Source organism: Triplophysa dalaica, chromosome 20, assembly GCF_015846415.1.
Source record: "Triplophysa dalaica isolate WHDGS20190420 chromosome 20, ASM1584641v1, whole genome shotgun sequence".
Classification (NCBI taxonomy): Eukaryota; Metazoa; Chordata; class Actinopteri; order Cypriniformes; family Nemacheilidae; genus Triplophysa; species Triplophysa dalaica.
The window spans coordinates 2,414,704-2,427,915 of NC_079561.1; the positions used below are offsets into that span (position 1 = coordinate 2,414,704).

Consider the following 13,212-nt stretch of genomic DNA (forward strand, 5'->3'; position numbering starts at 1 on the left):
ACGAATGGTGTTGATAAAATATTAAGGGTTGAGCTTTAACAAATTGAAAGTACACTTAGATCCATATGTTTTATCGAAGATGAAAATAAAGCAAGAAGCACATTTCAACCAGATTTTTTTCAAAAACACACTTTATTTACAAGGCAGTTAAAAAGGTCTGTATAAAAACGTATGAAAAGTTCAAAATCAATGTAAAAAAGTGTTTGTACTTGAAGCTAATACGAAAAGGCAGCGAATAACAAAAACGTTATTGCTAAATGCATTTGATTGGACACTGCAATCTTAGTATCAAAGGCTGATTGTAAAAACAAGCTAGGTATAAAAGCAACAATCAGTGTTTTAAAAACTAGAATGTAAATCAGATTAGAAATGACATAAAAAAGTGTTTATGAAAAACGATAAAGAAAAGTTTCATGCTCTCAAAGGCAAAATATAACCATTTAAACCCTTGATTAAAATGCTTGGTAAACGTATTTTATATTTAGCACGTACAAAAATTGTTATAAAAAACACTTTTTGTTCTGTTGAAATCTGCATGGTTGATCAAAATTTTGAAATAGTGCTCATACAATAAGACATTGTGGTTTCGATCTTAGACTCTTTTGAAATGGAAACACAACTAAACTTGAAAAAGTACCTCTGTACACTACACATATCACCTAATGTCAGAATTCGGCAAGAATTTTCAAACTTGGCAAAGTGATTGGCATTGGGCACAAATAACAAACAGTCGACTTATCCTCATTTTGGAATACATGTCAGCAGTTTTGTTGACATTATTGAAATACATATTCTCTTTTCAAGGGCAGTTCTGTTTGACACCCACAGATACACGGTACAAATCTGATTTAGTTTTTTGGGGGGGATGTATGATTTTGATAATGCTAGGAGCACACACACTCCTTACAATTAACACACACTTAACAAATAAGAGACGAGCAGGAAGCCCAAATACTGGGGTCAAACACTGACAGATATGCCCACCGTAGTTAATTATTATTCTTAATACAAAATAATAAATTACTGCAAATTGTTCCTTATATTAAAATCCATAAAATTAGAACCCACATAGAAAATTCATTTCCCATATAATACAAAATATTATCATACAAAATACAATATTATTAAAAACGAAATAAAAAAGTAGAAAAACAACATTTCAACATGAATAATGTCTTTGGTTGGTTAAATCAAACGAAAGACGGCACAGCTTAAACGTTGGCAATTAACATCGACTGTGCAGTCTAAAAAATGGCTGTTAGCCTCTCCCAAATTATGTACCATAAGTGTTTTTTTACATCTTCTCAGAATGATTGTCTCGTCTCCACCTCCTCATGTTTTACATGACCAGTGCTCGTGAAGAATAATTGCTGAGGTATTTGTGTGTGGGTTCGGAGGGCATTGCCTGGTCCTCCGCCTTCCCACAAAGCACTTGTTCCCATGTGCTCAGCTGCTGCAAGAGAGGAAAGAGTGAGGAAGTACAGGAGAGAGAAGTAGAGAGATTCAAAGAATACGGTTGGTCAGGTTTTGCATAGCCAACTATCCTGTGTCTAATAAAATTATAATTTTATAATTTTATGGGGCAATCGAGCACCTGCTGCCATAGAGGATCTATAGAAGTTATAATCACTAACTATTTTGCTAATGCAAAACAGCACTATGTTTCAAAGCCACGGAGACTTGAGTGGATATGTAAGGTCGACTGAGGACCTCAACTATTTGAAATGAATATATTGGATCTTGATTTTATTGTCTAACAAAACATCGAAACAAGTGGAATTTATTTTTAAATATAGAAAATTGAAAACAATATATATGACGTATTTATAATGTGCTAGATATTGTGAGCTTATAGAAATTCAATTAAAAAACAATTGAGTATTTTAACTCAAAGTGGTTTTAAAAACTCAACAAACTTTTAGCACCACTTAAATGTGCACCTGTGAGAAAGTTTTTGAGAAAAAGATCAAGATAAGCATCATCGTAAGATGCCACTTGGTTTGATATTAGGTTATACATGCCATAAAATTCAGACATTTTCAAGTGTGACTTGAGTGTCTAAATACGTATTAGAGCCAAGCAGGACGGGTATTGTATATAAGGGTATGACGGTAGATGTGTACCTGCAGAGGGCTTCCCACAGGTTTACGGGGCAAGTGGGCACTTTTGTGTCCACACTCAGTTTTCTCTGCAGCAGAAAGCATGAGCACAGAGCTTGTCAACAGATCCTACAAAAACAGAGAAAAGAAGGGTCAAACATCAGGCAAAAGAAAGGAAATTATCGAAAAACTAACTTTGCTATCATGCTAGCAAATGTGCATAACACGAGGGTACTCACGGGTATGTCATGGCTGGAGCCGTTAGAAGAAAAGAGCTGGGTGTGTAGATCTTGTCCCTCCCACTGTAGACAATGTGACTCCACCTACCAAAACAAATGTAATCCATTACCTACTGCACACAAATGCACCATGCGTGGATTGCTGCGATTTACGCAATGTTGCCCTATTTAAGGCCAAACGTATCATTTGTTCACATTCATCACCCTTGATGTGCCTGAATAAAACAAGTTTGACTGCGAACTGATATTACTAACAAATTCAAACGTACAGCAAGAAAGCTTTTACATTTCGGGCATTTGAATATCACAGGGAGATGTATTCAAATGTTGGAGCACAAAGAGCCCACACGAGCAACTAACCTCCTGTTTGATCTTCTTTAGGGGGGGCTGGTCCAGGTGCACCCCGGTGACACTGATCTCACACTCCTGGGGTTCTTGCTTGATAGTACCGACCACACCGGAGTCCAGTGAAGGGCTGTGAGCCTGGAACAGAAGCAAAACGAAATATTCAATATGCATTTATTTATTTTCAATATATATTTATGTTACATGAGGCCTCAGGGAATCAAAAGAGTCTCACCCTTTTTAGTGGTACGTATTTCGTGTCTTGAATTGTCAGTGCGGACTTGAACGGAGTAGGTGTGCGAGTGGAACACTCCATGATAGTGCGCCTCAGATTTGCGGTCCGGAACCTGAAATGTTACCCATACACAGGCACTTATGAATGATGTAATCGCATTAAGACATGCACAGATCAAGAAGTCTTTTGCTTAGTATGTTTACTGGAAACTGTGTTTACAAATCGTATCGCTAGGACACGTGGCTATGGTACATTCTAACAGAATGGCAAATGCAAAGTGAGCTCAAAGGGCCCTTACAGCTCATTTTCCTTCTGAGGTCGGAGAACAAGGTCATGCTGCAGTGCTTTCTGGGAACAGGCAGGTGAAGGCGTGATAGGTACATTTTGACTGTGTGCATTTGGGCTCACTGAGGCGTTGAAGAACTACAATGGAGAAAAATAACAGCTCGATTAGATGCAAGCTTTCGTTATATTTCAGTACAAGCAAGGAAAGAAAAAATCTTTTTTTCTAGACATAATCTTAGATGTGATATTCTATGATCAGAGGAAAGACGAGCCTCGGAGATGAAATCATTTGCTAAACATGAAATTTACAAATACTGCATACAAAGAAGTCAGAGGAATTAAAAGCATTTGTATGCAGAGAACTGTGTAACCAACATAAAAGCGATTGGTTCGAACCCCAGGGAACACACATACTAACAAAAAAGTATAAAAGACACTTTTGATAAAAGCATCTCCCGAATGCATAAATTAGAGAAGGCAACGCTACATTAAAATATAGAAGTTGATTGACATCACTCTTTTAATAAAACCAACCAAACATAACATAAGCAAAATCAACAGTGCTGATTAAACACCTAATCTCAAGCGCTTTAAAGGGTGTTATAAAAACATATTAAGGTAACATTAACCAGAATAACCGGCCATGAGACGAAGTAACAACCTTTCTCCAACCCACACAATGTAACACCTCATGGGTGCTATAAGTATGGATCTACACTGCAAAAATGACTTTCTGAATTAGTCTTTTTTTCGTGTTTTCCAGTACAAATGTCTAAAAATTCTTGAATCAAGAAGCATTTTCTTGATGAGCAGACTGACCTCAGAAAATAAGTCTCGTTTTTCGTCGAAAAATATGAAATTTCAGTGAACTTGTGCTCAAAACAAGCAAAAAATCTGCCGATGGGGTAAGAAAAATAATCTTGAATTTAGTACCAAGAAAAAGGTAAATGTTAATTTGTTGATGGTTTTAAGCACAATTCACTGAAATGTCATATTTTTTTTTGACTAAAAACAAGACTTATTTTCTAAGGTCAGTTTGCTCATCAAGAAAATGCATCTTGATTCAACAATTTGTAGACGTTTTAACTGGAAAACAAGTGAAAAAAGACTAAGTAAGAAAGTCATTTTTTGCAGTGTAATGACAATGTGACATTTATGAAGCCTACACACGTTGACACATTTGTATTAATGTGCTGTGATTGACCACAAGGTTTAGAAAATCAACACTAATGATGATTAGGTGACTCATTTGGAGAGATTATTGAGCATCATGGGGGTTCTAGGAGTCGGTACCCGAGAAGGAGAAAAAGACAGTTGTCTAAAGGGCGAATGTTTGGGCGTCGAGCAAATGTGTCGACAATGCTGTCAGAGCTGTGGGTGGGCGAGACGCAGCCCGATGAACCCTGATTGGTTTGACCCTTGTCCGTTTTAGGCAACCTCCTATCAGAGTGTATGTTGGCCCAGATAGGCCTCACTGACGGACCATTTCAGGTGTTGGTACGACATACTTTCTGATCTCTTACCGAATCGATGGCGTCGATAAACTCCGGTAAGGAGGAGCTGTTGTCATTGTTAGGGCTGTTTGTGTTGCCATGGGCGCTCTCTTCTGGAAGGCAGCCCTGCTCCAGGGATGGGGCGGGGACGGAGACGGCCACACCCACGGAGCCGTCCGTCAAAGAACCTCGGTGCCATCCACCATAGCTGGTCATGGAGATCTAAAAAAGGCGAGAAAGACAATTTCAGAGAAAGAGAAACTGTGTGTACGCAAGGCATAGAGGCAGAAGTGGAGCGAAATAAAGAGAGGGATGCGTGGAGGAAGAACGGTCCGAGAGAAAAGGAACTTGTCGAGTTGAATGATGTGATGCGTTTGGGAGGGGGTCTGAGTTGCATAAGGAGTTCAACAGAGCTTGTGGTGTGATAAGGGACAATTGCATCATTCAGCCAAGCAGTTAGAATGTGAAATAGACCCCCAGATGCTTCCTCCAATCAATCACACACAAGCACACACACACTCACCGGTAGTGCCTGTTGTCCCTTCAGCTCGTTTTCTGTTGACATCAACAGCATCTCAATCTCCTTCACTCGTTTCTCTTTCTCTGGGTCTTCTTCGCTGTAGTGTCTCTGCATCACGGGAATCAAAACGAATCAGATTAATACAACTCTGCATACAATGTGACGGTGTATTGTGATTCATGTGAATCTTTTGAGACGATTCTCTTAATGAATCAGTTTCAAACTCTGAGGAATTGGATTGAATCGATCTAATAAATGGAAGAATCTTGATTGTACATTAAAGCGGATGAGGCGGCCTTGCTTAATGTCTAGATGGTTATCTGACAATAATATGTTCAAAAATATATAATAGCATTTTTTGGACATCAAAAACAGAACTTTATAGACGGTTTTAGCTGCAACATGTGCCCCAAACCTAATTTCCGGTACCAAAGAATCAATAACTGTCGAGTATGTTGAGTATGGAGTATTTTAATAATTGTGAATTAACATACAATCAAACATGAATATAAATTCAATATGAAATAAATTGTTATATTATAACCAAACACAGGCTGGATTCGCTGAAAATTAACTTTGGGTCAAGCGCGTGCGTCCGATGAAACCGTCTAAGGAAACACCGTATATATAACAAGGTTGTAAATGAAAAAGTAGGATTATCGATGACAACGTTTTCGAAAATGTTTCTTGTAAATCAATGCTGGATTACCTGGATAGCAGCCGTCCCGTGTTGTGGAATGTTCAAGATGTTCAGCTGTAGAGCAAGTGGAAATGGAACCTGTACAATAACATTCATATTAATCTCAATAACTTAGTATGTCCAAGAATATGTTGGTTTTAATAGTTAAACAACGGTTTATTGATCTTACCCGCTGCGAGTCGGACATGTAGTACGGGTACTGACTGCTCATAGAAGAGGGGGGCATGGATGTGCTGCTTGGTGTCTGATTATAACTTAGGAGGTGCGGAGGTTTTGCAAAGCCGTTGTTTAGCGGAGTTGAGCTAGCTTTAGCGGCCAGCTGCAGGTAGCCCTCCTGTTCAACCTTCCGCCGCATGGTGGAGTTCCAGTGGTTCTTTATGGCGTTATCAGTCCTGACAAAACAAATTATGTTAGACCCTCATTTTGCACACATATACGCGGAATAGAAGTAGCATGTCATCTTACCTTCCAGGAAGCAGCTTGGCTATCTCAGCCCAACGGTTTCCAAGTTTCTCATGAGCCTGGTAGATGATCTGATCTTCTTCTTCGGTCCATGAGGTCTTTTTCACCTCAGGGTTCAGGTGGTTGTGCCAACGTTCTCTGCACTGCTTTCCAATCCGACCTTTTAAGTGCTTGGCGATCACAGACCAACGTTTCGGCCCGTACTTCTGAACCAGCTCGATTACCTAAGACCAACAGAGAGAGAGTGAATGTGAGCAAAAGATGTACACGGATGCATAGGAAGGGTACAGAAGATGCCTGCACAAACCCAGTGAGAAAGGGAACTTGTGTTGTGTAAGGATGTTAATACTGCACACAGATACAGATAGTGGCACTGCACAGAATATCAGTGGAATACACCTGCTAATGACGGGTGGGTCATAAAAATGAGCAGAAATGGAGAAACACCTGGTCTCAGGTTAATCATTACAACATGGATCTTCATTCTCCCTCTTAACCAGGTTTTACTTTTTAACTTGTGTTTTGCGTTATGGCATCGTATGCTGTGCTTACCCGTTGGTCTTCTTCTTTAGTCCACGGTCCTTTGATGAGTTCAGGGTTAAGAACCTTCTGCCAGCGATGCTGACATTGAACATCTGTGCGACTCTGTAACACACACACACACAGATGGAAAAATATGGTTAGTATTATTTTTAGGTCCTCTATTTAGTGTGTAACTGAAATGTAGTAAATTGTGTTTATTTTGAAGTTCTCTGCATGAAATTAACAGGTGTTTTGGAAACCCCACCGAGTGATTCAGAAATGAAACAACTACAGTTTCTGATTCATGTTCGTGTGCCGAGGTTTATTTATGCGTTGTGATCTATATCAGGATTTCATCATAATGAATTTACAGTATCCGTGCGTGTCCTCCTTGGGTGTTTGCGTAGTGTATTTTTTACCCAAGACGTTTTTGCGTTTGTGCGTGTGAATTTGTGGATATGTGTGTGTTTGTACATCCGTGTGTGTATGCAGGTGCACAGAGGATTCTGAAACCCTGCCATATCCCCCCCTTTGACTCTGTTCCAAACTAGGCCAACCAATGAGGAATGCCCAATTATGCAAAATTCTCCAAAACGTGCACTCACTTCTACACTACCTGATCCTTTGGCTATTCACATGCAAATGCTTGTATCTAAACAACCACACCTAACATAACCTAACCTAACCCCCTAAAGCCTGAACACACAAGCCGCATGTAAACACACACACACACAAATTAAAACAATCATGGATACAATCTTTCACAAACAGACACTCACGGGCAGAAAGCTGGCGATGACTTTCCAATCTTCTGAACCGTGGAGCTCCACCAGCCTCTTCAACTTCTCGTCCTGTAAAGGCAAAACATTTTAGATCTGAATACATAAATATATAATCGAATAACCAACGCATGCTGCACTCAACACACACATCACAAAAGGTGCAGCACATGAAGTGCGAAGAGGTCTCAGATAAATGAACGTGCTTTTGTATGTAAGAACATTGTTCGAAATCTTAAAAAGGTGATTTGTTATTTCTATCTATAATTGAAACATGGGGTGCAAGACCACAAATTATTGATTTATTAAAATAACAAAAAGTTCCCAAAACATGTTCGCAATAAATTGTGTTCTTTTTATTATCATTTGTGTCAGGTATGTAATAAAAACAAACATACCTCCTCGCGGGTCCAGCGTGTCTTGCCAAGGTGACGTTTTCCTGTCTTGGCATGTGCACCATCATAGTCGTGATCGTAAATCTCCAAATCGTCGTCGTCTTCATCACTGCTGTAAACACTGGAGGAACGATAAAGAGATCAAACAGGGTAGCGTAAGAGGAAGAGACAGAAATGTGGAGGGGGTACAGTAAATAGTGGAAGAGCAAACAGTAAAGGATGAGGAAATAGAAATAAAGGAGTGTGGGAAGACCGAGAGGATCCTCATTAACATGCGGGCATTAGATGTATGTTGTTGACATACATAAAAAACACCCTTTCACCCCCATACATCTATCGCACATTCTAGAAAAATTAAGCGATAACGCTGCCAACATAAAACTATAGTGGATGAACCAGTACAGCCAGAAGGTTAGGGTGCAGGGGGGACTCGCTCAGTGAAACCTGTTCTGATGTTTTTGGTTTCCACAGAAACGGCAAGCGTGTGCGTGGACTGGCACTGTTTCATGATGGAAGCGTGTTCAGACCTGCTCATGTTCTGTCAAAACCATCTCACCTGGCCGGCTCTTAGCCAATCAGGATACAGCACGGGCTGATGAGGAGAACAATGTTCTTTCTGCCTTTGTGCCACAGGTGTATTACCTGTGTTCTCTATATGTGTAAACGCGTATGCGTGTATGTGCATCTGTGTGCATCTGTCTGCTTTTAAACTTTTATGTTTTTCGCCTTTCTGTCTGGCACTTAAATCAAAAGATAAAAGATTACTCACTTCCTTCGCTTTGACGAAGCATTTCGCGAGAAATGTGAAACTCAAAACGCACCTACTCTGCTAAAATAAAAATGTAGTCAAACAGATACAGTTGTAGTTTATTCTCTCTTAGTAGCAGTGTGCACGTGCGACTTCGTATGTTTGTCAAAATTGTATCACAGAATTGTGTCGCTAAAACTTATTTTAATTTATTCAAAAAATAATTCGGTCTGTCGCCTAGTTTGTCGATACAATGCGTTTAACAAACTCTCCGCTTTGTCTTTATAATCGGAGCCCGGACTGCCTCTCAACATTCAAATATGTTTTAATAAATACTTAGAATTTGGGGTTTCTGACATTATGCAAATAGTAGCGGACTGCATGACTGTATTTCTCTACCGCAAGAAGTTTCTTGCTCGCTCGTTTAGTCATTTGCGAGTCATTTGCGGGGCTAAAGCGAACTGTGTAACAAGTGCACAAGTGACAGACGCGTTGCGTGACTTTTCTGGACCCCGCAGCTTCTCTAAATACTTAAAAGTCTTACAAACCGCGAGATATTTTTGCATAATGCTTCTGCTACATGAAATATGAACCTAACGCTATTACAGATATTTTCAACTTTCAGTAATTTTTACATTTCAGCATGGCGTTAAAACGTAATCCATCCCGCTCATACGCAATCGTATTATTATAATCCAGCTATATAAATGAAGTGCGTAAACGCGTTTAAAACAATGAATCACGCGCATTTTAAAGGATTACGCGTAAACACAATGAGATGTATTTGCGATAGGCTGCTGTTTTTCAAGCACACCGCTGTGGCACCATCGCCGCTGTCATTGTGCCTCTCAACCAATGTTTCCGAATCACAATGTGTGTCATTTTTGGGGGGAAGCACCGAACCTCGTCGTAACCTGCCCAGTGAACCAGCAACCGCTATCTGCGCGCCCGGTGCGTGAATTAACATTTAAATGAACGTGAGCGCGATACAGCCGAGCGCGCGCGAGCCGGAGAGCGCACATGCCAGATGTCCACCTGTTCCGCGCGGCGCTGTGCACTGCGCGCCACCACTCGGGGAAATAACTATTCCGCGCTGACAGATGCATGTGGTTCAATAAAAGGCGTGCAATTTTATTAAAAAGCATGCATTTAAGTTACATTTAGTAAATATGATGCTTTCCGGCCAGAACTGTCAAACCTTAAGTATCAACAACCCCATATGGAATGAATGAATATAAGTGCGGCAAAACTTCCCATCTATATATATATATAGATATATATATATGTACATGTATATATTTATTTCTCACCTGTGTCTAGGCCGCCTCGCCATCCCGCTGCTCAAGACGAGGGAAGAGTGATGATGGTGAACACGCTCGGCTCAAAGTTGCTGAAGTGAAGTGCTGTCAGTTCCTACGGTCCACTATGAGGAGGAAGTGCCGATATTAAACTCTCTTGCGTAGTGTGCGATAGTGTAAACAGATCCATCAGACAAAGCTGGGACTGCCTCTCCCTCCCGCTGAATTTGGCGCCTCGGGTCGTGCGCATGCGCAGAGTCAGAACTTCTTGACGCGTCTGAGCGCCTTTGCGCGAAAGAGTCCGCGCTAATCTTCGGCTGTTTTCCCCCAAAAACAATCATATTGTGTTTATGGGTGTTAAAAGGGAGGGAGGGGTGATAGCGCGTTCTTGGAGGACAATGTGGACTTTGATTGGGAGTAAAAGTTTGGCAGAGATGAGGGGTCCGGGTATCCATAGTGTTGGTCCTGCGTTACTGTGCATGCAGGTGTTCACTTAGGGAGACACATAAATTAACTCCGAAAACAAGAAGTTAGTTTTTAATAGTTGAAATTGAACTGGTCTGTTACTTTCTCATGTCATTTTCTTTTTTCTCGACTAGTTTAATCGGATATTCTCTCACTTTCATGCACGCAGCGCAATACTTTCGGTTTCCTTTTGCAGAAATCTACCACCTTTGGGTTACTTATCTTTTCCTTTTGCGACAGGACAGAAGTTACGCAATACAGATCTGGATATTTTTTTCTGGATTGAAAAGTAGTGGAGCTTGTTTAAGTTCACCTACATGTTATACCTGTTGCCATGTGATAGTCTTTGTAATTGCATAATCTTGTAGGTTAACCAGCAAACTCCCTTTCTCTCCGCCACACACCCACATCTGATCGGAGAATTATTGAAGGTTGTGTTCGGCATGTTTTGTTTTTGTCTCTCTCTGGTCGGCGTATTGTGCCCGTCACTTATTATATCGGTCAGGGCGAGCCATTGTTTTTGACCAGTGACGCTCACGTGCTCAGCAGAGCCAGCAGCTCGGGAACGCGCCTCTGTTGTGTCTGCTCGAGAGCGTTTGCATTGCAGAACAAGGAGTTGTAGGGTTAATTTAAAGGAAACACTTTTTATTTTAGTATTTTACTTCCCTATACGATAATTGCTTGAGAGTTATGACTCACACACTGTGGGCCTATATAACACACAAACAGTCAAAATGATCTCACCTTTAGACTACAATCATGGAATTAAAGTGAGAGTTTTTAGCCTATATATTTTAGCGTTGAGGCAATTAACCCTTTAAGGAAGAGAACAGAGAAGTCTTAAATATATCAGACAGCAAAAAGTCATAAACTTATGGAAGTAATAATGAAAACTGCCCAGCTGCAAGCTTCTATGAAGTCACCACTGTTTCTGAGTAAACCGAGTAAACGTTTGAATTGGGGTTTTGGAAGTGCCCAGAGGTGAATGACTTGGATTTTACCACTCTCCACATACCCGCCTCTCAAACTGTAGGGTTCTTCAAACAGACGTTTCTAACATGTGTGTGGAAACATCACAAGGAGAATCATTTAATATTAAATTAATGTGAAAGTGCACAGGTTTCCATTGCATCATGTTTTTAGCTTTTGTGACCTCAGAATATTTTTGAGTATATAGACACACACACACATATTATCTGTGGACAGTCCAGGTGTAATGTTTTGTATATTTTACCCCTAAACCTAAAGATCATAGAAAACTATGCATTTTTAGATTTAAAAAAAATATTGTTCTGTACGATTTATAAGCTTTTTGCCGATGGGGCCCTCAATTTTGGTCCCCCGGTGACACGAGTCCCCATGAGTCGGTGCGCATTCAGTTTTAGGTCCCCACCGGGATTTAAAAATAAGGCAACTACACCCACACACACTTTACTCACAGTGATGCACCGACTGAGTCTGAACTACGTGTTTAAGTTAAGTAAAATTTCTCTTTTGTTGTGTTTGTCTTCTGGCATCTCTCTTCCTCCCATTATACCCAGTCACCCGCATAACCTGTGGGTAACACTTTTTTGAAAGATACAGTGAATGTAAAATCCCTCACCACATCCATACCACACAGAAGGTGAATGGTGGGGCAATGTTTATCTCCTGCATTGGTCTGCCCAAAAACTTCGTCCTTCAAAACGTCTCAATGATAATAACAAGAAAACACAAATTAATTGTGCAAATATGCGTCATGCTCTGAAACTTTCTTTCTGCACGTAGAAAACCCCCTTCCACTGAAAGCCTTTGCAACCCACTGTCTGTCGAGGCTTGCAGGTATATATCTGGGTCACTGTAAGAAAGTGTGAAGCAATGAAGCATCTGTCTATCTGAGGCTTGAGTTTGTTTTTAAGTTAAATTTAGACATGCACTTGAAGTTCTAAATGTCATGTAGATGTGAATGAAACTGTATGAGATTAGTGACTGGTAAAAGCTCTTGTTCTCACTCTCTCTCTTTTTCTCACACACCTAGAACCTATTGTTTCTCTGCACATCTCATACACGCCAACCTAAAGGTCAATAATCGTAGACGAATTAACAGGATACTACTATAGATTGTTTTTTCTCTTCAAATCTCAAATGAAACATGTGTAAAACACGGCCTTCTTATTGGTAGACGTTTGTAAAGATTCCACGTGGACCTGGCCATTATTCAGTATGAGCCACACTGTGAACATACCCAAGAGTCTTAAGTACAGAAAAGATTAAGATCCTAAAAATCTGATACAGCAGGGAGGAGAAAAGAGACTTAAGGTTATTTCCAGGAGTTGGTTGAGCAGCTGCAGAATCTTACACCAAGGACAGATAACCATTACAGGGGATTTTTCCTGCATCTGTGAACCTGATGGTCCAAAGATATTAAACAGGTTATACGGCAATATATGGACTATTTACACATTATCAATCCTTTTATTTGTATTTAAAGAACACAATGCATATTTACACACAATTTTGTTTCCGTTTCTGCCATAACGTCATAGATAAACAAACAATAAACTACTAACCACCACAGTCCTAAAAAGTTAGTTTGTCAGAAAGGCCTCTAAATGGTTTCCTGTGGTCTTTTATATATATATTTATAT

General features: G+C 40.1%; 1 protein-coding gene across 2 annotated transcripts; it reads right to left on the reverse strand.

Annotated features, from left to right (window-relative positions):
- Positions 1-1,099: 1,099 nt before the first annotated feature.
- Positions 1,100-10,329, reverse strand: myb (v-myb avian myeloblastosis viral oncogene homolog). 2 transcript variants are annotated; one of them, XM_056732655.1, is made up of 15 exons: positions 10,133-10,329; positions 8,078-8,195; positions 7,680-7,751; positions 6,931-7,023; positions 6,382-6,602; positions 6,086-6,308; positions 5,926-5,994; positions 5,220-5,324; positions 4,727-4,918; positions 3,217-3,341; positions 2,919-3,030; positions 2,699-2,821; positions 2,339-2,422; positions 2,124-2,228; positions 1,100-1,450 (listed from the first exon to the last, which is right to left on the reverse strand). In XM_056732655.1, exons 1-15 carry the CDS (start codon positions 10,153-10,155, stop codon positions 1,340-1,342), a joined length of 1,776 nt encoding a protein of 591 aa, XP_056588633.1. In that variant the 5' UTR covers positions 10,156-10,329; the 3' UTR covers positions 1,100-1,339. The 2 variants fall into 2 exon arrangements, with proteins under 2 accessions (XP_056588633.1, XP_056588632.1); XM_056732654.1 differs by having other exon boundaries at positions 1,100-1,453; positions 10,133-10,327.
- Positions 10,330-13,212: the final 2,883 nt, after the last annotated feature.

Bases quoted from the DNA above. Each gene is read 5' to 3' on its own strand.
- myb (XM_056732654.1), bottom strand. From the start codon at position 10,155: ATGGCGAGGCGGCCTAGACACAG. The intron at 4,919-5,219 runs GTGAGTGTGTGT...CGCCTTTTTTAG, and splicing joins AGGGACAACAGGCACTACCG to ATCTCCATGACCAGCTATGG. The intron at 3,031-3,216 runs GTAAGGGCCCTT...GTAACATTTCAG, and splicing joins CCTCAGAAGGAAAATGAGCT to GTTCCGGACCGCAAATCTGA.